Consider the following 26,061-nt stretch of genomic DNA (forward strand, 5'->3'; position numbering starts at 1 on the left):
AATAGGTGTTTAATAGCTAACCACATACATATGTCATCAACAGAACATCCTTGACAGTTCAAAACAAATAGATCATTAATAATTAATTGATTGGATTTATATAGCGCTTTTCTACCAACTGATGTACTCAAAGCGCTTTACATAGTAAGGGGGAAACTCACCTCGTCCACCACCAATTTGTAGCACCCACCTGGGTGATGCACGGCGACCATTTTTGTGCCAGAACGCTCACCACACAACAACTGAATATTAATTTAAATATGAATCCTCACAGCTCTGTAGAAATGTAGTGACAGTCCTAGTCTGTTTGTTTGTTGGAGAGAAAATCTTTCATGTTCTTACCTGAGATGGCAAATCCACTGAAGCCCACAGCGATCACTAAGAAGGAAATGGCCATGACCTTGGTGTGAGAGTATCCCACCACCAGCAAGAAAGTGGCCTCCATTCCAAACCCTGGAAACAAAACAGAAACCACAACTAAAGACACTAAAATCACCACTAACAACAAACACAAAAGATCACAATATGGAAAGGACCCTACCCTTTTTTATATGACTTTAATGTTTTGTCCTGGTATTATGGGTGGGGGTGTTGATCACCATTTAGATTTTCCCTCTGTGACAAACATAGGTTCAGTGGATGGTTTTCATTTTCCCCTTCTGCTTTTTATTTAGTAAAAAAATAATATTTAACCTTTACTTAACTAGGCAAGTCATGTTATTCCCATGCCCTGTGCCTGGGATAGGATAAAGTAATCCTTCTACCCCCCCTTACCCCACCCCCCCCCAAAAAAAAATCCCACTGGCTATAAGGTGAATGCACCAATTTGTAAGTCGCTCTGGATAAGAGCGTCTGCTAAATGACATAAATGTAAATGTCATGATGATGATCCTGTGTGGCTCAGTTGGTGAGACCAGAGAGCTAGCAATGCCAAGGTCATATGGGTTCAATTCCCACAGGAATCGTGTATATACAAATAAAGCAACACCTCACGGCACAACGCCTCTCCCACATGTGACCTACTTGTTGTGTGTATGTACTAACATGTATGTGTAACTGATAGATACACACACACTACATGTTAATATATGTAAATTGTAAAGTATTTAGTCTGTAATGTCTTTTTTGTAATATGTCGGACCCCAGTAAGACTAGCTGTCGCCATTGGCGTCGGCTAATGGGGATCCTAATAAATCAAATCAAATACAGATACCATAATGTTTGCCCTTACTGAACTGTAAAGTCGTTCTGGATTAAAGCATCTACCATGTGGCACGTTTTACATTCCTTTTGTTTTTATAAAACAATTAGAGAACGTTCTGCATTCCTTTTGTTTTTATATAACAATTAGAGAATGTTCTGCATTCCTTTTGTTTTTAAATAAAAATTAGAGAACGTTCTGCATTCCTTTTGTTTTTATATAACAATTAGAGAACGTTCTGCATTCCTTTTGTTTTTATATAACAATTAGAGAATGTTCTGCATTCCTTTTGTTTTTATATAACAATTAGAGAACGTTCTGCATTCCTTTTGTTTTTATATAACAATTAGAGAACATTCTGCATTCCTTTTGTTTTTATATAACAATTAGAGAACGTTCTGCATTCCTTTTGTTTTTATATAACAATTAGAGAATGTTCTACATTCCTTTTGTTTTTATATAACAATTAGAGAACGTTCTGCATTCCTTTAGTTTTTATATAACAATTAGAGAACGTTCTGCATTCCTTTAGTTTTTATATAACAATTAGAGAACGTTCTGCATTCCTTTTTATTGGTTCCATGGTTTTGTTTTTCCCCTCTCTGACACACATGGGTTGTGTTGGGACGTTGAGCTAACGCTGAGATAACGTAGTTCTGGCCCTGAGTGTTACCTGTCTCCTGTTCTGTTCTGTGAGAGTGCTCTCATTAGCAGAGGGACCAGTGATGCGTACACATCCGTCCCAGCTGTAGAATCAGCATCGGGGAGCAGAGCGTTTGAGCCAGGCTAATGCACCACTACCACTAGTTTACAGCAGCAGAACAGAACATGTCTATGTGCTCCGACCGTCGTACACCATGCTCTCTCAGGCACTTTAATACTACTTTTACACACATGATGCCCTCGTGATCAAGCTGCCGCCACACACACATACTTTATTTTACACACACACACACACGCACAATCACACATTGTCGTCATCGACTGCCCATAGAGTTTAGGCCTACTATTGGTTTACACACATGCTCTCTCTCTCTCTCTCTCTCTCTCTCTCTCTCTCTCTCTCTCTCTCTCTCTCTCTCTCTCTCTCTCTCTCTCTCTCTCTCTCTCTCTCTCTCTCTCTCTCTCTCTCTCTCTCTCTCTCTCTCTCTCTCTCTCTCTCTCTCTCTCTCTGTGTGTGTGTGTGCCCTCCCTTATAACTACAGGTGTAGGATCTTCATTTGAGCCAGTTTGCTACAGCATTAAAATAATTCTGCAGCAACAGGACATTTGAATTATTATGTGGATTATAATTAATCGAAGTTTTTGAAAGGTTGAATCTGAAATTACGCTACAAGTTTTAAATTGACTGCATTGCAGAAACATTATCCTGCAACACAACCCATCCCTCTCTGCCTCAGTCTCTCCCTCCCCCTGCTCAGCTAACACCTCTTTCATTGCCCTCCCTCCCTCCCCACTCTACCCATCCTCCCTCCTCACTCTCTCCACCCTCTTTTTCCCCTGCCTTTCTCTCTCTGACCTCAGGGTGAAGTTTCCCTTAGGTACAGATCTAGGATCAACTTCCCCTCCCCCAATCCTAACCTGAACCATTAGTAAGGGAAATGCAAAACTGACCCCAGATCTATATAGAGGAAACTTCACCATGGAGTGGCCTCTCACCTCCACAGTTCATGAGCTTCCTGACGTTGGTGGTGGTCATGAGGTTGTGTGTTCTAAGGTAGTCAGCCAGCTGGCCCCCAATGGGCACAACGATGGTCATCACCAGATGTGGCAAGGCCGACACCATCCCCACCTGAGAGAGAGAGAGAGATAATTCACAAAATGGGACAAACACCAAATTGAGACTGCATGCAGAATTCTGCAATCCTCTGTGTACAACGTAAAACACCAAATAATGCATGCAGAACAGAATTAGGCCGATACCCCCTAATTATCAAAATCAAGAAAAGAGTTGTTCAATTCTACAACCACCTAAAAGGAAGCGATAGCCAAACCTTCCATAACAAAGCCATCACCTACAGAGAGATTAACCTAAAGAAGAGTCCCTTAAGCAAGCTGGTCCTGTGGCTCTGTTCATAAACACAAACAGACCCCACAGAGCCCCAGCACAGCAACAGCAACACAATTTGACCAAACCAAATCATGAGAATACAAAAAGATAATTACTTTTTTTTTTTTACTTGACACATTGGAAAGAATTTACCAAAAAACAGAGCAAACTAGAATGCTATTTTGCCATAAACAGAGAGTACACAGTGGCAGAATACCTGACCACTGTGTCTGACCCAACATTAAGGAAAGCTTTGACTCTGTACAGACTCAGTGAGCATGGCCTTGCCATTGAGAGAGGCTCCTGTAGGCAGACCTGGCTCTCAAGAGAAAACAGGCTGTGCACACTGCCCACAAAATGAGGTGGAAACTGAGCTGCACTTCCTAACCTCCTGCCAAATGTATGCCCATATTAGAGACACATATTTCCCTCAGATTACACTGACCCACAAAGAATTCCAAAACAAATCCAATTTTGATAAACTCCCATATCTATTGGGTGGAATACCACAGTGTGCCATCACAGTAGCAATATTTGTGACCTGTTGCCACAAGAAAAGGGCAACCAGTGAAGAACAAACCCCATTGTAAATACTACCCATATTTATGTTTATTTATTTTCCCTTTTGTACTTTTTGCACATCATTACAACACTGTATATATACATAATATGACATGTTAAATGTGTCTATTCCTTTGAAACTTGTTAGTGTAATGTTAACTGTTAATATTTGATTGTTTATTTCACTTTTGTTTATTATCTATTTTACTTGCTTTGGCAATGTAAACATATGTTTCCCATTCCAGTAAAGCCCTTTGAATTGAATTGAATTGAGAGAGAGAGAGAGAGAGAGAGAGAGAGAGAGAGAGAGAGAGAGAGAGAGAGAGAGAGAGAGAGAGAGAGAGAGAGAGAGAGAGAGACAGAGAGAGAGAGATAGAGACAGAGAGAGAGACAGAGAGAGAGAGAGAAAGAGAGGGACAGAGAGAGAGAGATATAGACAGAGAGAGAGACAGAGAGAGAGAGAGAGAGACAGAGACAGAGAGACAGAGAGACAGAGAGACAGAGACAGAGACAGAGACAGAGACAGAGACAGAGACAGAGACAGAGACAGAGACAGAGACAGAGACAGAGACAGAGACAGAGAGAGAGAGAGAGAGAGAGAGAGAAAGAGAGCGAGAGAGAGAGAGACAGAGAGAGAGAGAGAGAGAGAGTGAGAGAGAGAGCGAGAGACAGAGAGAGAGAGAGAGAGAGAGAGAGAGAGAGAGAGAGAGAGAGAGAGAGAGAGAGGCCTTTTTTCCTCCCAAAAACAAAACATTTTTAACTATGGTGCCAAATTTAACCCGCAGGCCACCAGTTGTTTTTACAGTATCTGGGCTAGGGGATAGGGGATAGGGGATAGGGGTTAATTCGTAATTAAAACTCTGTCTCACCTTGCTGATCTCGAAGCCAAACACTTCCTCGAAGTAGGCCGGCTGGCTGATGAGAAGCAGGTAGAAAGTCCAGCTCCTGCAGAAGTTGGCTACGATAATGGCGTACACCGGCATGGACGTGAAGAATGCTCTCCACGGGGTTTTGAATTTCTGCAACAAGAAGGAATGAGAGATGGTTGTGCTCACAGTCCTCACAGTCCTCACAGTCCTCACAGTCCTTACATAGCAAAAAAGCGGCAGGTGAAATTATAGAGGGATGTGGTGTGTGTGTGTGTGTGTGTGTGTGCGTGTGTGTGGGTGCAAGTCACAAGGAAAAAGAAAAGCGGTGGAGTGTGTGTGTGTTGTGTGAGAGACAGTGCTGTTTATTTGAAATACAATGGAGTGTGTGTGTGTGTGTGTGAGTGTCTGTGTGCGTCTTTGTCCTTACCTGTAGAGGATTGGCAAAGCCTGCTGACTCTCCGATGGCTTCCTCGATGTACTTCCTCTCCTCAGGGGTGATAGTGGGGTGGGCTGCCGGGCTTTCATATGACACCAGGATCCAGAACAGATACCATGCTATCCCAAAACTGCCTGGGAGAGGGAGAGAGAGGTCAATCTATCGATTAATCAATTACATGTTTTTTATAAAACCCTTTACACATCAGAAGTTGTCAGAAAGTACAGATACCCTGCAGCCTTAAAACCCCTTAGAGCAAGCAGAAACAGAAGCAGCACAGTGGCTCCTGTCAAAAGAGAGGAGCGAGAGGAGGAGAGAGGTAGAGAGATAAAGAGAGGAGAGAGGAAGAGAGAGATAAAGAGGGGAGAGAGGAAGAGAGAGGAAGAGAGAGGTAGAGAGGTAAAGAGGGGAGAGAGGAAGAGAGAGGTAGAGAGGTAAAGAGGGGAGAGAGAGGAGGAGAGAGGTAGAGAGGTAAAGAGGGGAGAGAGAGGAGGAGAGAGGCAGAGAGGTAAAGAGGGGAGAGGGGAGAGGGAGAGAGAGGTAGAGAGGTAAAGAGGGGAGAGAGGAAGAGAGAGGAAGAGAGAGGTAGAGAGGTAAAGAGGGGAGAGAGGAAGAGAGAGGAAGAGAGAGGTAGAGAGGTAAAGAGGGGAGAGAGGAAGAGAGGGGTAGAGAGGTAAAGAGGGGAGAGAGAGGAGGAGAGAGGTAGAGAGGTAGAGAGGGGAGAGAGGAAGAGAGAGGAAGAGAGAGGTAGAGAGGTAAAGAGGGGAGAGAGGAAGAGAGAGGAAGAGAGAGGTAGAGAGGTAAAGAGGGGAGAGAGGAAGAGAGGGGTAGAGAGGTAAAGAGGGGAGAGAGAGGAGGAGAGAGGTAGAGAGGTAGAGAGGTAAAGAGAGGAGAGAGAGGAGGAAAAGAGGTAGAGGGGTAGAGAGGTAGAGAGGGGAGAGGGAGAGGAGGAGAGAGGTAGAGAGGTAAAGAGGGGAGAGGGAGAGGAGGTGAGAGGTAGAGAGGTAGAGAGGGGAGAGAGAGGAGAGAGGGGGAGTGTGAGAAGGGTAGGAGGAAGGGTAGGGTAGGGAGAAGGTAGGGTAGGGAGAAGGGTAGGGTAGGGAGAAGGTAGAGTAGGGAGAAGGTAGGGTAGGGAGAAGGTAGGGTAGATAGAAGGGTAGGGTAGGGAGAAGGTAGGGTAGAGTGAAGGTAGGGTAGGGAGAAGAGTAGGTTAGGGAGAAGGTAGGGTAGGGTAGGGAGGAGGTAGGGTAGGGAGAAGGTAGGGTAGGGTGAAGGGTAGGGTAGGGAGAAGTTAGGGTAGGGTGAAGGGTAGGGTAGGGAGAAGGTAGGGTAGGGAGAAAGTAGGGTGGGAGAAGGTAGGGTAAGTTAGGGATAAGGTAGGGTAGGGAGAAGGTAGGGTAGGGAGAAGGGTAGGGAGAAAGCAAGTGGGAGGAAGTTGACATGATATTGGAGGGGGATAAAGAGAGTTTGGTGGGGCATTGGGGGTTCAGGAAAAGAACCAATGAGGTGAAAGACAGAGGAAAGGGGAAAAAAGATGGAAAAGAGATGGGCCGCAAAATAGATGAGAGTTGAAAATATGACAAATAATCTCTACTAGGGGTGTAACGATCCATCTACTACATCGATGTATCGATTTATATTCCTATGATCCAACTACATCGATCTGTGCTCGGCGAGTTGGCCTTTTGGACAACATATATCGATCTAACATCGTTTTAAAATGTAATAAATCGATTGTATCGATACTAGGAAATAACCCATTGGATTTAAGCACGTCAGACTTTATATGGATGTTTTTTCTTAGCACTTTTAATGATAAAGGCTTTAAACATTACTCGATTCAGTCTGCCTATCCGTGACGTCATCGCGCCAGCAGCAGCGCAAAGGCGCCAAGACAACAAAACATAGCATGGCGGACGACAGAGGAGAAGCCGACGAGCGAGAAATTATCAAGCCACCATTGCGGTCCTTACAAGAAACAGGAATCTAGGAAACTTCACCTGCACTGTCCAGTATCCAGGTATTTATTTCAGTCACACTGGTTGAATTTTTGGCTAAAAGGTTACTGAATCGATTTCAAGTCACTGAATCGTTTCGGATCGTATCGTTCTAAATGAACCAATATCGTCCTTGAATCGTATCGACAACCACGAATCGTGATACAAATCGAATCGTTGTTAAAACGAATCGTTACACCCCTAATCTCTACAGTACACTACAGTGATGACACGTTTGCTATAGCATAAATTGTGTCAGTTTGGATGTCATTGTGACAGAAACAATACCCAGCAAGCTCTTACTGGACCCATGTCTCTACCTCTCTCCTCCTATGAACTGGTGCTATACCACTAGCTACCCAAAGGAGGCTAGCACTGGCTAACCGAGCAGTCAGCATACCACTTTCAATAGTCTGGGCTACCGACACTGGGCCATGGGCAGTAGGCAGCTGAGCAGGGACCACAGACCGTAAGCTTGCTAGGGTTATATCCGATGGGACATGTATGATGACGAGACAGTTAAAGTCAGTACTGACAGGTTCGTTTTACTCACCATAGACGTAGAAGACTGAAGGCCACCCTACGTACTGAACCAACACCCCAGCAAGAGGCATGGCCACCACAGCTCCGGCATAAGAACCTGTGACACAAAGAAAGAGCAAGACGCAGAAATATGGTACATTGATGTTTCTATTGTTGTTGTGTAAAGCCTCCGTCAGGCCAGATTTGAACACCTCAGCACCCACAATCGAAGTCAGTAGCAATAGCTAGCTAACTAGCTAGCTCACGCAATATTTGGTTCTGGGTTTCGAGATTAGCTAGCATGTTAACTAATTAACCTAGCCAACTAACCGTGGAGGGAAACAATTCACTTACAGTAAGTACAGTTAGTTAGCTCTTTGCTAGAAAATATTACGCTGCCTCCAAAACCGATAAGGTGGCTTGGAAACATGCTGGATACATTCAGTAACATAATAAGAATATTTGTGCAATATTTAGGCTAGGTGAAACATGTCATTTTTATTTGGAACAAAGCCCTGCATTCCCACCATCACACAATTGCTGTTGTTGTTTATGGAATCCAAAGACGGTCAACTACAAATCTCAATCTGGTTTAGGTAGGCATTATTTGAACACGCCTCAAATGGAAGCTCTTATCAGAGACCAAATCTGCCGTTTCCATCCCACATACCTGGACCCTGGAGTGTAGAGGACTACGTATACTTCCTGCAGCTGGCAATGCATCAGTGGAGGCTGTTGACGGGAGGACGGCTCATAATAATGGCTGGAACGGAGCGAATGGAATGCCATTAAACCATGTGTTTGATGTATTTGATACCATTCCACTAATCCCGCTCCAGCCATTACCACGAACACATCCTCCCCAATTAAGGTGCCACCAACCTCCTGTGGAATGCATGCATACGGTATGTAGGAAGACAATGTGCTGCGCTAGATTTATTTGGGATGTTACCAATAGGAACTTTTACTATAATGTTGAGGTTGTTTACAAGAACATCTTAGCTACCCTCTTGACAAGAGCATCAAGTAACATCACTAATGCTGTCATCCAGAAATGTGTAGAGTAGTCTTTATTATCTCCCGGGGGCAATTCATTTCTTCATTGTGTGGTTTAAGAGAGAGAAAGTGGGAGGGAGGGAGAGAGTGAGAGGATGTTTCAATCCATTTGTTTTAGTATCTTACCACAGAATGCTGTTGTGGCCAGTCGACTTCTCTCTAGAGGCGGGGCCCATTTGGCCCAGATCCCATGGCATGCTGGGTAAGATACGCCCTATAGGGAAGTAATGAAGTGATACACACAGTAAATATCCAAACATAATATCCAACATACACACAGAGACAGACAGGCACACACATACACACCCACACCCACACACGCACACCCACACACACCCACCCACCCACACACACCCACACACACCCACACCCATACCCACACACACACACCCACACACACACACACCCGTGCACACGCGAACGCACACACACACACACCGACAGACAGACAGATGCACACTAACTACCTCGACGAGGCCTTGGCATATCCTGACTAGTATGACACAGCTGTAGTGTGTGCGGGCAGCAGATGGAATCAGCATATTCAGAGTGGATGTGGCCACTATGGCAAAGCCAAACACTCTGAAACACATCAAGACAGAAACAGTCAGAGACAAACACACAATCAGCCTTCATTTCAACCACTGAGAGCTATAGAGACCAGAGTTTGTTAGGGGTCAGTTTCATTTTCAATTTAGTTAATTTAGGAAGTGATTATTGGCAAATATGTTCTATAAATAAAGTATAAAGATTTAAATTCTATAAAGATTTCAATTCATGAGTGGGTTTTTATTTCACTTCCTGAATTGACTGATATAAAAATAGAATTGACCCCAATCCTGAGAGAAATGTATTTGGGAATAACCACAATCCACATGGTTCCCTGTGATGTTATTGATTAGATTGTCCCAAGCTTTGTAGCAGTTAAAAATGTCTGACAATAATCCTTGAATACAAGGGCTCGGTCTATACTTCATAAGTCAAAATGAATACATAACTGACATACAATAAGGAAATCATTTAATCAATACAGGAATGATAATCCCAAAGCATGCTAAAACGTACATACTTGTTAGCTTTATATTTTTGACATATAAAACCTCCGGGAATCTGTGTGACAATGTATCCTAAAACGTACTTACTTGTTAGCTTTATATTTTTGACATATGAAACCTCCAGGAATCTGTGTGACGATGTATCCCCAGAAGAAGGACCCGTGGATCATCCCCACGGTCTCTGGATCCCAGCTGAACTGTGCTGCCTGGGGGGAGAGAAAGAGGAGGAGAGACCATGGTTGTGTTCATTAGGCACCAAACGGAAGGAAACCATCTGGGAACCAAGGGACCACCTGGATTTGTACAATAAGAAAACGCTTGTTTTGATTTTCAGTTGAATAACATTTTGAAGCGTTTTCTGTTGCTTGCCCTGATGAACACAACCCATGACTATGGATGAGTAGCGGAGTGGGTTTGTTAAATAATGCTTCAGTGATGAGAAACCTTGCCTGAGACCTGAAGACTTGTGTTAGCTTCCCAAGCACCCTGATAAAAGCTACACTTCAAAAGGTGCTGGTTGTGATTATAAATAAGCATTTTCAAGTCAACGTCCATTGTCCAACGGCAGTAATCTTCTTCCTCTGCACAAAAATAAAGGTTGCACACACTCCAACTTCAGCGAGGTCGGAAACAACCGGATGCATCTGGTTTTCATTGATACAGTATCTTCAACCTAGCTTGCTTTTCCCCTGAAAAATGGATGTGGGGACTCCGCTCAGGCATTTCTTTTACCCCTGCTACGTTAGGTTACACACACTGTGAGCCTCCAAGCCCAAAGTTGCAACCTTGGTTGTGGCCTGTGGCCAGCCCTCCCACTAACCTGACCTGACCCCAACCCTCCTCTTCCCACAACACTAGCTAGCAAGGTTATTTGCTACCATTCAGACAGTGAAGAACGTAGGGAAGAACCCTCTTCAAGAAAATGGTTCTTTGAGTAGAAATAGTGCCACATAGAACCATCGGTCACTTCAAAGAGCCTCCCTTTTTCAGACATTTACATTTGAGTCGTTAGCGCAGACAGTCATAGTAAGTACATGTTTTCCTCAATAAAGCAGACAGTCATAGTATGTACATGTTTTCCTCAATAAAGCAGACAGTCATAGTAAGTACATGTTTTCCTCAATAAAGCAGACAGTCATAGTATGTAAATGTTTTCCTCAATAAAGCAGACAGTCATAGTAAGTACATGTTTTCCTCAATAAAGCAGACAGTCATAGTATGTAAATGTTTTCCTCAATAAAGCAGACAGTCATAGTATGTAAATGTTTTCCTCAATAAAGCAGACAGTCATAGTATGTAAATGTTTTCCTCAATAAAGCAGACAGTCATAGTATGTAAATGTTTTCCTCAATAAAGCAGACAGTCATAGTATGTAAAGGTTTTTCTCAATAAAGCAGACAGTCATAGTATGTAAATGTTTTCCTCAATAAAGCAGACAGTCATAGTGTGTAAATGTTTTCCTCAATAAAGCAGACAGTCATAGTATGTAAATGTTTTTCTCAATAAAGCAGACAGTCATAGTATGTAAATGTTTTCCTCAATAAAGCAGACAGTCATAGTATGTAAATGTTTTCCTCAATAAAGCAGACAGTCATAGTATGTAAATGTTTTTCTCAATAAAGCAGACAGTCATAGTATGTAAATGTTTTCCTCAATAAAGCAGACAGTCATAGTGTGTAAATGTTTTCCTCAATAAAGCAGACAGTCATAGTATGTAAATGTTTTTCTCAATAAAGCAGACAGTCATAGTATGTAAATGTTTTTCTCAATAAAGCAGACAGTCATAGTATGTAAATGTTTTTCTCAATAAAGCAGACAGTCATAGTATGTAAATGTTTTTCTCAATAAAGCAGACAGTCATAGTATGTAAATGTTTTTCTCAATAAAGCAGACAGTCATAGTATGTAAATGTTTTCCTCAATAAAGCAGACAGTCATAGTATGTAAATGTTTTCCTCAATAAAGCAGACAGTCATAGTATGTACATGTTTTCCTCAATAAAGCAGCCATCAGCAAAGTCAGAGCCACACTCTTCTTCGGTTGTCCCTATAGGAGAACCCTTTTTGGTTCCATTTAGGACCCTTTTTGTTTCCAGGTAGAACCCTTTTACAAAAGGGTTCTATCTGGAACCAAAAATAACCCTTTTCCAAGAAGTGCGAGTGTAAGTGCAAGATCAGTGTGACTCACCACCAGGACCTCCTTGTTGCCTTTCCAGACGGTGTGGTCGTTGACCATGCTGACGATGGCCACGCCCAGGTTGCAGCGGATGCCGAAGGAGATGCAGAAGCCCAGGCCTGAGAGGATGGCGATGATGTAGCGACGGGGAAGGCCGAAGCAGGTGCAGTCCACCACGGGCATCTCCTTCTCCTCCACAAGCTCTGGGCGGCCCTCATCCGACAGCTCGATGGTCTCGCCATTGGGCTGACGCTTTTCTAGGATTCTGGTGAAGAGCAGAGAGAGAGAGAGAGAGACACAATTAATAATAATAATAATTGCACATGGTATTTATATAGCGCTTTTCAAGGACCCAAAGTCGCTTTAAAATTGTATAAAAGAAAAACAAGAAACTGAAATCTAATGAGAATTTAATAGGGTTAGAATTTAACCCTGTGGTGCTCCTGTGTGGCTCAGTTGGGAGCTTGGAAGAAGGAGCATTATGCTAACAACGGCAAGGTCGTGGGTTCAATTCCCATAGGAATCACATACTTTACTTAAACTGTATGCTGTACTGTGAGTCTCTATGGATAAAGGCATCTGTTAGTGTAGTATTAATAAGCAGGGAGAATGCGGACCTAACCAATGCAACAGCCAAGTCAAATTTCCATTTATGTGGTGGAAGGACACCTTTTTGAAAACCAACGTGTTTGTTGTAATGTAGACATTACAAGGTCAGCTACATGTTTACCAGGGTTGGGCTCAATTCCGTTTTCAATTCAGTCATTTCATGAACGTCAGCTTGAAGCTAGAGATGACTACATTACCATTTTCTGAAGGGCCTGGGAGGTTGTAAGCCCGGCCCGGCCCCGCCCGCACAAAAGTATTTCTTGTATCAACCCCAGCCTTGGTAAAAAATGACCATTATTGATACTGTGGATAGCATGACTGCCTCACAACCAGAAGGTTGCAGGTCCGTTCCCGGTTGGGCTACCCCCCCGAATCCAGTACTGTGAATTGGCAGTCCATACAGACTGCATCAATATGACCCTAGCTATGTGTACATATGGTTTAGAGATCAAGCAAACATTTCACATAGATTCTCTTTCCACATTTTTAGAGTTATAGCGGTTTAGCGATCATAAAGCTTGACGCGCTGTCTCTCCCAAGCGTGCACGCACGCACGCACACACGCACACACACACACACACACACACACACACACACACACACACACACACACACACACACACACACACACACACACACACACACACACACACACACACATATGTTCATATCATCTCTGAATCAGCAACTCCCCCTGTGTGGGAGCAGCTGTTGTTTGCCTGGTCCCTAGGTGGGTGGGTACCAGCTATAGCACATTCCCCCAGTGTCCAGTCCTTCACAGTACCCTATACCTGCTGCTGCCCTACCACTGACCACTCTGTTACACACAAACACTTTGGACACGAAAGCGCAGTTCAGAGTCCAAAGTGGCTGAGTCGTGATAGTCTGGCGTCCCATTGTGACATCAAATCAAATTGTATTTGTAACATGCGTCTAATACAACAGGTGTAGACTTTACAGTGAAATGCTTACTTACATTTACATTTACATTTTACATTTTAGTCATTTAGCAGACGCTCTTATCCAGAGCGACTTACAGTTAGTGAATACATTATTTTTTTTTTTAATACTTGCCCCCCCGTGGGAATCGAACCCACAACCCTGGCGTTGCAAACGCCATGCTCTATCAACTGAGCTACATCCCTGCCGGCCATTCCCTCCCCTACCCTGGACGACGCTGGGCCAATTGTGCGCCGCCCCATGGGTCTCCCGGTCGCGGCCGGCTGCGACAGAGCCTGGATTCGAACCAGGATCTCTAGTGGCACAGTTTGCACTGCGATGCAGTGCCTTAGACCACTGCGCCACTCAGGAGCTACCTTAACCAACAATGCAGGATTTTCTATCCGGCTCTGCGACCACCATCTGCGGGGAACGCACAGCCCAACCATGCACCCAAATTCCCAACCACACACACATACACACAAACACAGTATATCTGCAATGGCTCATTTCAACACCTATAGCTAGTATGGCAAAGAAAGAGAAAGTGAGAGAGGGACAGAGACAGAATTAGAGATGGTTTGTGTGTGCGTGTGTATGTTTGTGTATTTAGATGTGTGTGTATAGGTGTGTGTATCGGTGTGTGTGTGTTTTTTAGTGTGTGCCTGCATGTGCATGTGTGTGTGTGTGTATGTGTGTACAGGGTCACACAGGAGCTCACAGGTTGTCTAGTTTCCATGGGGGGTCCAGTTACTCAGTGAGGTGGAGAATTGCGTCGAAAGAAGCAGCCGGAATCACTGCTAGGAGTCATTGGGTTCCAAAGAGGTGACTCATTGTGAATCAGTCTGGTCTAAATCAAATAGAATGTCTAAATAGAAAGACTCATCCTTTATTCAAATCAAGTGATTCAGAGATTCCTGGAGATGATTCTTGCCTCACTCTATTCTCCTCTTCCATTATTTTTCTCCCACAAGTATGAACACACACACACTGAACACACACACGAACACACTCTGAACACACACACAGACACACAATGAACACAAATACACACCACACACATGCAAGTCCAACTCTTAGATTGATTAAATATTAATATACTTTTTGGGGAGATGAATTATTGAGTTATCCCCACTCTAATATTCTCTGTCTTTCTCTCCTTCTCTCTCTCTCTCTCTCTCTCTCTCTCTCTCTCTCTCTCTCTCTCTCTCTCTCTCTCTCTCTCTCTCTCTCTCTCTCTCTGTCTATCTACACTGAACAAAAATATAAAGCTGAAATAAAAGATCCCAGAAATAATTTCCATATGCAAAAACAGCTTATTTCTCGCAAATGTTGTGCACAAATTTGTTTACGTCCCTGTTAGTGAGCATTTGTCCTTTGCCAAGATAATCCATCCAACTGACAGGTGTGGCATATCAAGAAGCTGATTAAACTGCATGATCATTACACAGGTGCTCCTTGTGCTGGAGACAATAAAAGGCCACTCTAAAATGTGCAGTTTTGTCACACAACACAATGCCACAGATGTCTCAAGTTTTGAGGGAGCGTGCAATTGGCATGCTGACTGCAGGAATGTCCACCAGAGCTGTTTCCAGAGAATTGAATGTTCATTTCTCTACCATAAGCCACCTCCAACTTCATTTTAGAAAATGTGGCAGTACGTCCAACCGGCCTCACAACCGCAGACCACATGTAACCACACCAGCCCAGGACCTCCACATCTGGCTTCTTCACCTTTGGGATCGTCTGAGACCAGCCACCCAGACAGCTGATGAAACTGAGGGGTATTTCTGTCTGTAATAAAGCCCTTTTGTGGGGAAAAACTGATTCTGATTGGCTGGGCCTGGCTCCCCAATGGGTGGGCCTATCCCCTCCCAGGCCCAACCATGGCTGTGCCCCTGCCCAGTCATGTGAAATCCATAGATTAGGGCCTAATTCATTTATTTCAATTGACTGATTTCCTTATATGAACTGTAACTCAGTAACATCGTTGAAATTGATGCATGTTGCATTTATATTTTTGTTCAGTATATCTCTCTATCTGTATGTCGCTCTTATGCCGTGCTTGTGCTTCAGCTTGTACCTCCCCCTTTCAACAAAGCAGATTCGTTGTAATCCCTTCAAACGCTGAAAACACGCAATCAGTCAGACTCAGACACAAGCCAAGAACAGACTAGCAAAGGAGATAGAGAGAAAACTTGGGTCTACATTGTAATGTACATAATATTTATTTAGTAGTAGTATAACTGTGGGTACATTCAGTATATTACCATATTGACTGATACAATGTATAGATGGAGGGATAAAAAACGGTATGTTTGGATGTAAAAGGGATTAAAGGTTATGTCCTCCCTTCCTCCATCCCTCCTATCTCTCTCTCTCTACCTTTCTCTCTCTCGCTCTATCCTATCCCCTGCTATCGTACCTCTTCCGGTGTATTCCCCCTCCCTCCTCACTCGCTCTCTCCCTTTTTCCATCTCTCATGCACTGTTCGAGTGATCCCAATCTCTCCTCCCACTCCCTCTTAATCTGTCACAACATTCAGATTAGGATTAGCCAAAAATGTTTACTTCCGGAAATGAATATGGAGGGATAAACGATGGCATCAACCGCACCACGTACTACCGTTCCCCGCTACGCTAGTGGTTCATCCTCTCATCTTTATTCTACCACTCCCATCCTCTCATCTTTCCTTTTCTCTGAGAAGGCTGTCTTTATTCTATAGTGGGACACCCTCTCTCTCTCTCTCTCTCTCTCTCTCTCTCTCTCTCTCTCTCTCTCTCTCTCTCTCTCTCTCTCTCTCTCTCTCTCTCTCTCTCTCTCTCTCTCTCTAACGCTCTATCTCTCTCTCTCTCTCTCTCTCTCTCACTCGCTCTCTTGCTCTCTCTCTAACTCTCTCTCACTCTCTTTCTCTCTCTCTAACTCTATCTCCCTCTCTCTAACTCTCCCTCTCTCTCTCTCCCTCTCTCTCCTTCTAACTCTAACACACTCAACCCATCTGCTCCAACATCTCTTTCCCTAACTCCAGCCTTTCTTTTATGTCTTTCTTGTTTTTACCATCCATACACTATTCTTTTCTAACCATCTCAGTTTTAGCAAAAAGTCACAGTTGGGGAATTCCACTGATTATTCAATTCAGTTAATGAGAAGAATAACTGGTACACTAAGCACTGTTGTATGCTAGGATTGTTTAGCATACTTACTTACTTACTTATGTTCAATATACAGTATTTCAAATATCAAAATAGGATAAACTAGTCAGACTTCTTTCCTTCAATATGCAGATTTGATTGAGATGATACAGTTTCTTTGTCAAAAATAAGCAATTTGGATATGGTGGCTGGCCCACCACAACAATAATATATTTGATAATATATTGTTTATTTATAATATTACTTTTCCCTTAGCGCATTTGGGATTTTAGCACCTCTGATAATCTGCTGAATAATGGTATCCATGGTATCCATCCACCCAATACAAATGGAGGAGATTAAATGGTGACTAAACACCTGAGTGTTACCAGCTCCATCACAGCTAAGCTGAGTGGTGGGGATGTTGCAGGAGGGCCCTCATTAACCTTCAGCCTTTGTATTGAGATGCAACGAGACAGATTGCAGCCTGGCACCGGCACATATGTTACCTGCTAATGAGACTAGCCATCGGCGCTAATTAACATTAATTACACTTCTATTCACTCAAAGGGCTGCTCTTTCCCCCACGGTGTGTGGTCTCTGGTCCAGGGCTTCCACAGTACTCTAGTGGGACGTCCACTACACTACTGCTTACAAAGCTGTGTATCTCTTCAACCCAAGAGCACTATCAGGGGGGCCAAATTCACTGGAAATGTTAATTTAATCAATTCTGAAAATTTACTTTTCAATGTATTAAATTCAAAATGTAATTAAATAAGTATATGAACACATATTCAATTAATGGATAGAATTTCCACCATCATCACCACCATCATCATCACCATCATCTTTCTGTGTCCTCGTGTGACGCTCAACCACTTCATTTCCCGGTCAGCTGATACAGTTCATATTTCGTTAGGATAGTGAGTTCTGATTGGTCTCAGCTGGCAGCAGTTAAGAGGTAGGAAACACACACACACATAATTAAGAGGTAGGAAACGAGACGTAAGGCATGAGTCACATGACCCTAGGCACTGTATTAATGATGGCAGGAAGAAGGAATCCTGTGCAGTCATGAGGATGTGTGAAATTCACTCCTCAGCCTGAAGTGTCCCCACTTGCGCTACCGAATAGCTGGGTAAGACTCTTCAGGAGGGCGGTCTTGTGTGTTTGCACTTTTGGAACAATTCCATTGGTTTCATCGTGCCTGATAGGAACCCCTTTTTCTTTGTTTTTCCTGTCCGTTATTTTAACGGTAGCCTTAAAAAAAAAAAAAATACAACACGTTGGCAGTCGAGGAATACGATCATCATTAAATTGAGGGACAACAGATAATTCAGGTCCTCTTTTCATTGCTGCTCCAGTCAAATGTCAAATAGCAACCTTGGTTTATTCAACTGGTACCTTTCAGCCTTGACTGTGTGTGTGGCGTGAAGCACTGCACTACCCATCATGCAATGTGAACATAGCATGGTCATTTGATTCACATTTATCAGCAGAAGGCTTAAGTGAATCAGACGTGGCCTTAAGCTGACAGTATATGCTATTGACTTGCAGATAAGATAACACATGCATACACATATCTACATGTACAGCTAGTCCCAGCTAGTCCCTCTGGTGGCACTGTGGAATCCATATCTACATGTACAGCTAGTCCCAGCTAGTCCCTCTGGTGGCACTGTGGAATCCATATCTACATGTGCAGCTAGTCCCAGCTAGTCCCTCTGGTGGCACTGTGGAATCCATATCTACATGTACAGCTAGTCCCAGCTAGTCCCTCTGGTGGCTCTATGGAATCCATATCTACATGTACAGCTAGTCCCAGCTAGTCCCTCTGGTGGCTCTATGGAATCCATATCTACATGTACAGCTAGTCCCAGCTAGTCCCTCTGGTGGCTCTATGGAATCCATATCTACATGTACAGCTGGTCCCAGCTAGTCCCTCTGGTGGCTCTATGGAATCCATATCTACATGTACAGCTGGTCCCAGCTAGTCCCTCTGGTGGCTCTATGGAATCCATATCTACATGTACAGCTGGTCCCAGCTAGTCCCTCTGGTGGCTCTATGGAATCCATATCTACATGTACAGCTGGTCCCAGCTAGTCCCTCTGGTGGCTCTATGGAATCCATATCTACATGTACAGCTGGTCCCAGCTAGTCCCTCTGGTGGCTCTATGGAATCCATATCTACATGTACAGCTAGTCCCAGCTAATCCCTCTGGTGGCTCTATGGAATCCATATCTACATGTACAGCTAGTCCCAGCTAGTCCCTCTGGTAGCTCTATGGAATCCATATCTACATGTACAGCTAGTCCCAGCTAGTCCCTCTGGTGGCTCTATGGAATCCATATCTACATGTACAGCTAGTCCCAGCTAGTCCCTCTGGTGGCTCTATGGAATCCATATCTACATGTACAGCTAGTCCCAGCTAATCCCTCTGGTCGTGTAACAGTGTTGCTTCCGTCCCTCTCCTCGCCCCTACCTGGGCTTGAACCAGGGACCCTCTGCACACATCGACAACAGTCACCCTCGAAGCACCGTTACCCGTCGCTCCACAAAAGCAGCGGAAATGCTACTAGTGTGCACCGCTAACTAGCTAGCCATTTCACACCGGTTACACTGGCTCTATGGAATCCATATCTACATGTACAGCTAGTCCCAGCTAGTCCCTCTGGTGGCTCTATGGAATCCATATCTACATGTATAGCTAGTCCCAGCTAGTCCCTCTGGTGGCTCTATGGAATATATATCTACATGTATAGCTAGTCCCAGCTAGTCCCTCTGGGGGCACTATGGAATCCATATCTACATGTACAGCTAGTCCCAGCTAGTCCCTCTGGTGGCACTATGGAATCCATATCTACATGTACAGCTAGTCCCAGCTAGTCCCTCTGGGGGCACTATGGAATCCATATCTACATGTACAGCTAGTCCCAGCTAGTCCCTCTGGTGGCACTATGGAATCCATTGCAGTCTGTTAAAAATGGTGAATGGTTATGCACGCTCAAGTGTTCTGTTTTTTTGTCATATTTCTTGTTTGTTTCACAATAAAAAATATTTTGCATCTTCAAAGTGGTAGGCATGTTGTGTAAATCAAATGATACAAATACCACAAAATTCAATTTTAATTCCAGGTTGTAACGCAACTAAATAGGAAAAATACCTTTGCAAGCCACTGTACTGTGTACTAATCGTACTACATACTATTTAGAATGTACTGTTTAGTAACAATGTATGCAGTAAGCAACAAATGTCAACATGCTAGGCTTACCCATACTGAGAATGCGTCATGTAATTGGCAATTGCGTTGTTTCTTGCCGGTCGTTCATTTTGATCTAGCCCGTCTTCTTATCTGATTATCAACTGTTGTCAAACACACCTGGGTCTGAAAAGACGATTCTCTCCCACAATAGCATGCATCGAATTCATACTAGATGGAAAGCCAAAAAGGACATCCTGGCATTTAAAGCATACTCAATTCTTACATTTTCACACAGAACTATATATTTTCGCGTACCCAATCAGCCTATTATTTAGAACACAAGTATGGGTATTGGGACACGGCCAGTGTCAGTGATGCTCTGTGTAGAGCTGTGGATATGGACTGGATGTTCATCTAAAATAATGTAGTATCTATCTGTCCGTCCATCCATCCATCCATCCATCCATCCATCCATCCATCCATCCATCCATCCATTCTCATCTACAACATTGACCTAGGAGTTGCTGTAGCAGTTCTGCAGGCTATAACAGGTCATAAGGTAGGTAATAACATACACACTACATCACTGCCAGATAGAACAGACTGGCTGGGCCTCCATGTGTGTTGTAACATATAGACTGGCTGGGCCTCCATGTGTGTTGTAACATATAGACTGGCTGGGCCTCCATGTGTGTTATAACAGATATAACAGACTGGCTGGGCCTCCATGTGTGTTATAACACATAGAACAGACTGGCTGGGCCTCCATGTGTGTTATAACAGATAGGACAGACTGGCTGGGCCTCCATGTGTGTTGTAATGGATAGAACAGACTGGCTGGGCCTCCACGTGTTGTAACAGATAGAACAGACTGTCTGGGCCTCCATGTGTGTTATAACAGATAGAACAGCCTGGATGGGCCTACATGTGTTGTAACATATAGAACAGACTGGCTGGGCCTCCATGTGTTATAACAGATAGGACAGACTGGCTGGGCCTCAACATGTTGTAACAGATAGAACAGACTGTCTGGGCCTCCATGTGTGTTATAACAGATAGAACAGACTGGCTGGGCCTCCATGTGTTGTAACATATAGAACAGACTGGCTGGGCCTCCATGTGTTATAACAGATAGGACAGACTGGCTGGGCCTCCATGTGTTGTAACAGATAGAACAGACTGGATGGGCCTCCATGTGTGGTATAACAGATAGGACAGACTGGCTGGGTCTCCATGTGTGTTATAACAGATAGGACAGACTGGCTGGGTCTCCATGTGTGTTATAACAGATAGGACAGACTGGCTGGGCCTCCATGTGTATTATAACAGATAGAACAGACTGGCTGGGCCTCCATGTGTTGTAACAGATAGAACAGACTGGATGGGTCTCCATGTGTGTTATAACAGATAGGACAGACTGGCTGGGCCTCCATGTGTGTTATAACAGATAGGACAGACTGGCTGGCTGGGCCTCCATGTGTGTAATAACAGATTGAACAGACAGGCTGGGCCTCCACGTGTTGTAACAGATAGAACAGACTGGCTGGGCCTCCACGTGTTGTAACATATAGAACAGACTGGCTGGGCCTCCATGTGTTATAACAGATAGGACAGACTGGCTGGGCCTCCACGTGTTGTAACAGATAGAACAGACTGGCTGGGCCTCCATGTGTGTTATAACAGATAGGACAGACTGGCTGGGCCTCCATGTGTGTTGTAATGGATAGAACAGACTGGCTGGGCCTCCACGTGTTGTAACAGATAGAACAGACTGTCTGGGCCTCCATGTGTGTTATAACAGATAGAACAGCCTGGATGGGCCTCCATGTGTTGTAACATATAGAACAGACTGGCTGGGCCTCCATGTGTTATAACAGATAGGACAGACTGGCTGGGCCTCCACATGTTGTAACAGATAGAACAGACTGTCTGGGCCTCCATGTGTGTTATAACAGATAGAACAGACTGGCTGGGCCTCCATGTGTTGTAACATATAGAACAGACTGGCTGGGCCTCCATGTGTTATAACAGATAGGACAGACTGGCTGGGCCTCCATGTGTTGTAACAGATAGAACAGACTGGATGGGCCTCCATGTGTGGTATAACAGATAGGACAGACTGGCTGGGTCTCCATGTGTGTTATAACAGATAGGACAGACTGGCTGGGTCTCCATGTGTGTTATAACAGATAGGACAGACTGGCTGGGCCTCCATGTGTATTATAACAGATAGGACAGACTGGCTGGGTCTCCACGTGTTGTAACAGATAGAACAGACTGGCTGGGCCTCCATGTGTTGTAACAGATAGAACAGACTGGATGGGTCTCCATGTGTGTTATAACAGATAGGACAGACTGGCTGGGCCTCCATGTGTGTTATAACAGATAGGACAGACTGGCTGGCTGGGCCTCCATGTGTGTAATAACAGATTGAACAGACAGGCTGGGCCTCCACGTGTTGTAACAGATAGAACAGACTGGCTGGGCCTCCACGTGTTGTAACATATAGAACAGACTGGCTGGGCCTCCATGTGTTATAACAGATAGGACAGACTGGCTGGGCCTCCACGTGTTGTAACAGATAGAACAGACTGGCTGGGCCTCCATGTGTTGTAACAGATATATCAGACTGGATGGGTCTCCATGTGTGTTATAACAGATAGGACAGACTGGCTGGGCCTCCATGTGTTGTAACAGATAGAACAGACTGGATGGGTCTCCATGTGTGTTATAACAGATAGGACAGACTGGCTGGGCCTCCATGTGTGTTATAACAGATAGGACAGACTGGCTGGGCCTCCACGTGTTGTAACAGATAGAACAGACTGGCTGGGCCTCCACGTGTTGTAACAGATAGAACAGACTGGCTGGGCCTCCATGTGTGTTATAACAGATAGGACAGACTGGCTGGGCCTCCATGTGTGTTATAACAGATAGAACAGACTGGCTGGGCCTCCATGTGTTGTAACAGATAGAACAGACTGGCTGGGCCTCCATGTGTGTTATAATAGATAGAACAGACTGGCTGGGCCTCCATGTGTTGTAACAGATAGAACAGACTGGCTGGGCCTCCATGTGTGTTATAACATATAGGACAGACTGGCTGGGCAAATGAGCCGACGACATAAGAGTATTTTGTTACCTTTTATATTAAATTCACCAATTCACAGAGCGTTCCTGATAATCCCCTCATAAGAGGATGAGAGACAGAGAGAAATAGAGGGAGAGAGAGAGAGAGAGAGAGAGAGAGAGAGAGAGGAGAGAGAGTAAAATGTTAGGTAATCCCAGACTCCCTAGTCATCACTTGTCCACATATAATTGCTGTCCTCTTGCTGTCCTCATACTGTCCTTCCCACTCATACTGTCCCTCCCTCCTCTTGCTGTCCCTCCCTCCTCTTGCTGTCCCTCCCTCCTCTTGCTGTCCCTCCCTCCTCTTGCTGTCCCTCCCTCCTCTTGCTGTCCTCTCATCTTGTATGGCTACAGTCTGTTGTCATAGTGTCTGCTGTGCAGTCTGTTGTCATAGTGTCTGCTGTACAGTCTGTTGTCATAGTGTCTGCTGTACAGTCTGTTGTCATAGTGTCTGCTGTAAAGTCTGTTGTCATAGTGTCTACTGTACAGTCTGTTGTCATAGTGTCTGCTGTACAGTCTGTTGTCATAGTGTCTGCTGTAAAGTCTGTTGTCATAGTGTCTGCTGTAAAGTCTGTTGTCATAGTGTCTGCTGTACAGTCTGTTGTCATAGTGTCTGCTGTAAAGTCTGTTGTCATAGTGTCTGCTGTACAGTCTGTTGTCATAGTGTCTGCTGTAAAGTCTGTTGTCATAGTGTCTGCTGTACAGTCTGTTGTCATAGTGGGATGGGCCTGGAGAAATGTACCCACTATAAAATTCAAAGCAAGAGCTATGTACAGTAAAGGCAAGGACTGACCATCCATGATATCAAAATTATAGTTTGAACCATGTTTTGAGGCTATACAGTGTTTGTTTACATTTACTTCGTTTACAAACATTGGAGTAAAACAAGCTTATATTTGGGGTTCCTGATGGGGTACTACAGTTGAACTAAGCTCATGAGGCATTTACAGTGAGGGAAAAAGTATTTGATCCCCTGCTGATTTTGTACGTTTGCCCACTGACAAAGAAATGATCAGTCCATAATTTTAATGGTAGGTTTATTTGAACAGTGAGAGACAGAATAACAACAACAAAATCCAGAAAAACGCATGTCAAAAATGTTATAAGTTGATTTGCATTTTAATGAGGGAAATAAGTATTCGACCCCCTCTCAATCAGAACGTTTTTTCTGGCTCCCAGGTGTCTTTTATACAGGTAACGAGCTGAGATTAGGAGCACACTCTTAAAGGGGGTGCTCCTAATCTCAGCTTGTTACCTGTATAAAAGACACCTGTCCACAGAAGCAATCAATCAATCAGATTCCAAACTCTCCACCATGGCCAAGACCAAAGAGCTCTCCAAGGATGTCAGGGACAAGATTGTAGACCTACACAAGGCTGGAATGGGGTACAAGACCATCACCAAGCAGATTGGTGAGAAGGTGACAACAGTTGGTGCGATTATTCGCTAATGGAAGAAACACAAAAGAACTGTCAATCTCCCTCGGCCTGGGGCTCCATGCAAGATCTCACCTCGTGGAGTTGCAATGATCATGAGAACGGTGAGGCATCAGTCAGAACTACACGGGAGGATCTTGTCAATGATCTCAAGGCAGCTGGGACCATAGTCACCAAGACAACAATTGGTAACACACTACGCCGTGAAGGACTGAAATCCTGCAGCGCCTGCAAGGTCCCCCTGCTCAAGAAAGCACATATACAGGCCTGTCTGAAGTTTGCCAATGAACATCTGAATGATTCAGAGGAGAACTGGGTGAAAGTGTTGTGGTCAGATGAGACCAAAATCGAGCTCTTTGGCATCAACTCAACTCGCCGTGTTTGGAGGAGGAGGAATGCTGCCTATGACCCCAAGAACACCATCCCCACCGTCAAACATGGAGGTGGAAACATTATGCTTTGGGGGTGTTTTTCTGCTAATAATAATAATAATATAATAATATGCCATTTAGCAGACGCTTTTATCCAAAGCGACTTACAGTCATGCGTGCATAAATTTTTGTGTATGGGTGGTCCCGGGGATCGAACCCACTACCTTGGCGTTACAAGCGCCGTGCTCTACCAGCTGAGCTACAGTGCATTAAGTGCTAAGGGGACAGGACAACTTCACCGTATCAAAGGGACGATGGACGGGGCCATGTACCGTCAAATCTTGGGTGAGAACCTCCTTCCCTCAGCTAGGGCATTGAAAATGGGTCGTGGATGGGGATTCCAGCATGACAATGACCCAAAACACACGGCCAAGGCAACAAAGGAGTGGCTCAAGAAGAAGCACATTAAGGTCCTGGAGTGGCCTAGCCAGTCTCCAGACCTTAATCCCATAGAAAATCTGTGGAGGGAGCTGAAGGTTCGAGTTGCCAAACGTCAGGCTCGAAACCTTAATGACTTGGAGAAGATCTGAAAAGAGGAGTGGGACAAAATCCCTCCTGAGATGTGTGCAAACCTGGTGGCCAACTACAAGAAACGTCTGACCTCTGTGATTACCAACAAGGGTTTTGCCACCAAGTACTAAGTCATGTTTTGCAGAGGGGTCAAATACTTATTTCCCTCATTAAAATGCAAATCAATTTCTAACATTTTTGACATGCGTTTTTCTGGATTTTTTTGTTGTTATTCTGTCTCTCACTGTTCAAATAAACCTACCATTACAATTATAGACTGATCATGTCTTTGTCAGTGGGCAAGTGTACAAAATCAGCAGGGGATCAAATACTTTTTTCCCTCACTGTATAAGTTATATTCTTCAAGAATCAATGCGTAAAAATAATTAATTAATACGCCCAAAAATGGATGTAGCAACTAAGGATTCTAGCTTTAAAGTTCTATGAAATTAATAAACTGTTTGAATGGAAGAGATTACTTGTTGGATGTAGTTGTAGTTGGTGAAGTGTCGGTTGGGTGCTTCAGAACAATGCCCCTTGTCTACTATCCATACGTCCCAAATGGCACACTACCCCCTACATAGTGAGCTACTTCTGACCAGAGTCCTATAGGGAGTAGGGTGCCATTTGGGATGCTGACAGAGCATTTTCAGGTCAGTGGGTAGAAACCTTCTCTTGGTTAAGTCGAGTGGTTTATTTGAAACCCCTCAGAGCTTCCCTAGTGAAAGTTGAAGGTGGACATATTGAACAT

General features: G+C 44.2%; 1 protein-coding gene across 1 annotated transcript in view; it reads right to left on the bottom strand.

The window, feature by feature from the left end:
- Positions 1-26,061, bottom strand: part of slc17a7a (solute carrier family 17 member 7a) — a gene marked incomplete at both ends in the record, with an annotated part of 39,643 nt that overhangs the window by 2,641 nt on the left and 10,941 nt on the right. The window contains 9 exons of the mRNA XM_084143070.1: positions 343-453; positions 2,861-2,993; positions 4,682-4,831; positions 5,109-5,247; positions 7,664-7,754; positions 8,819-8,906; positions 9,160-9,274; positions 9,835-9,953; positions 11,934-12,186. Of these exons, the coding sequence (XP_083999196.1) occupies positions 343-453; positions 2,861-2,993; positions 4,682-4,831; positions 5,109-5,247; positions 7,664-7,754; positions 8,819-8,906; positions 9,160-9,274; positions 9,835-9,953; positions 11,934-12,186 (1,199 nt within the window). The remainder of the gene's footprint in view (positions 1-342; positions 454-2,860; positions 2,994-4,681; positions 4,832-5,108; positions 5,248-7,663; positions 7,755-8,818; positions 8,907-9,159; positions 9,275-9,834; positions 9,954-11,933; positions 12,187-26,061) is intronic.

The sequence above is a fragment of the Coregonus lavaretus genome (genome assembly GCF_964263955.1).
Source record: "Coregonus lavaretus genome assembly, chromosome: 2".
Taxonomy (NCBI): Eukaryota; Metazoa; Chordata; class Actinopteri; order Salmoniformes; family Salmonidae; genus Coregonus; species Coregonus lavaretus.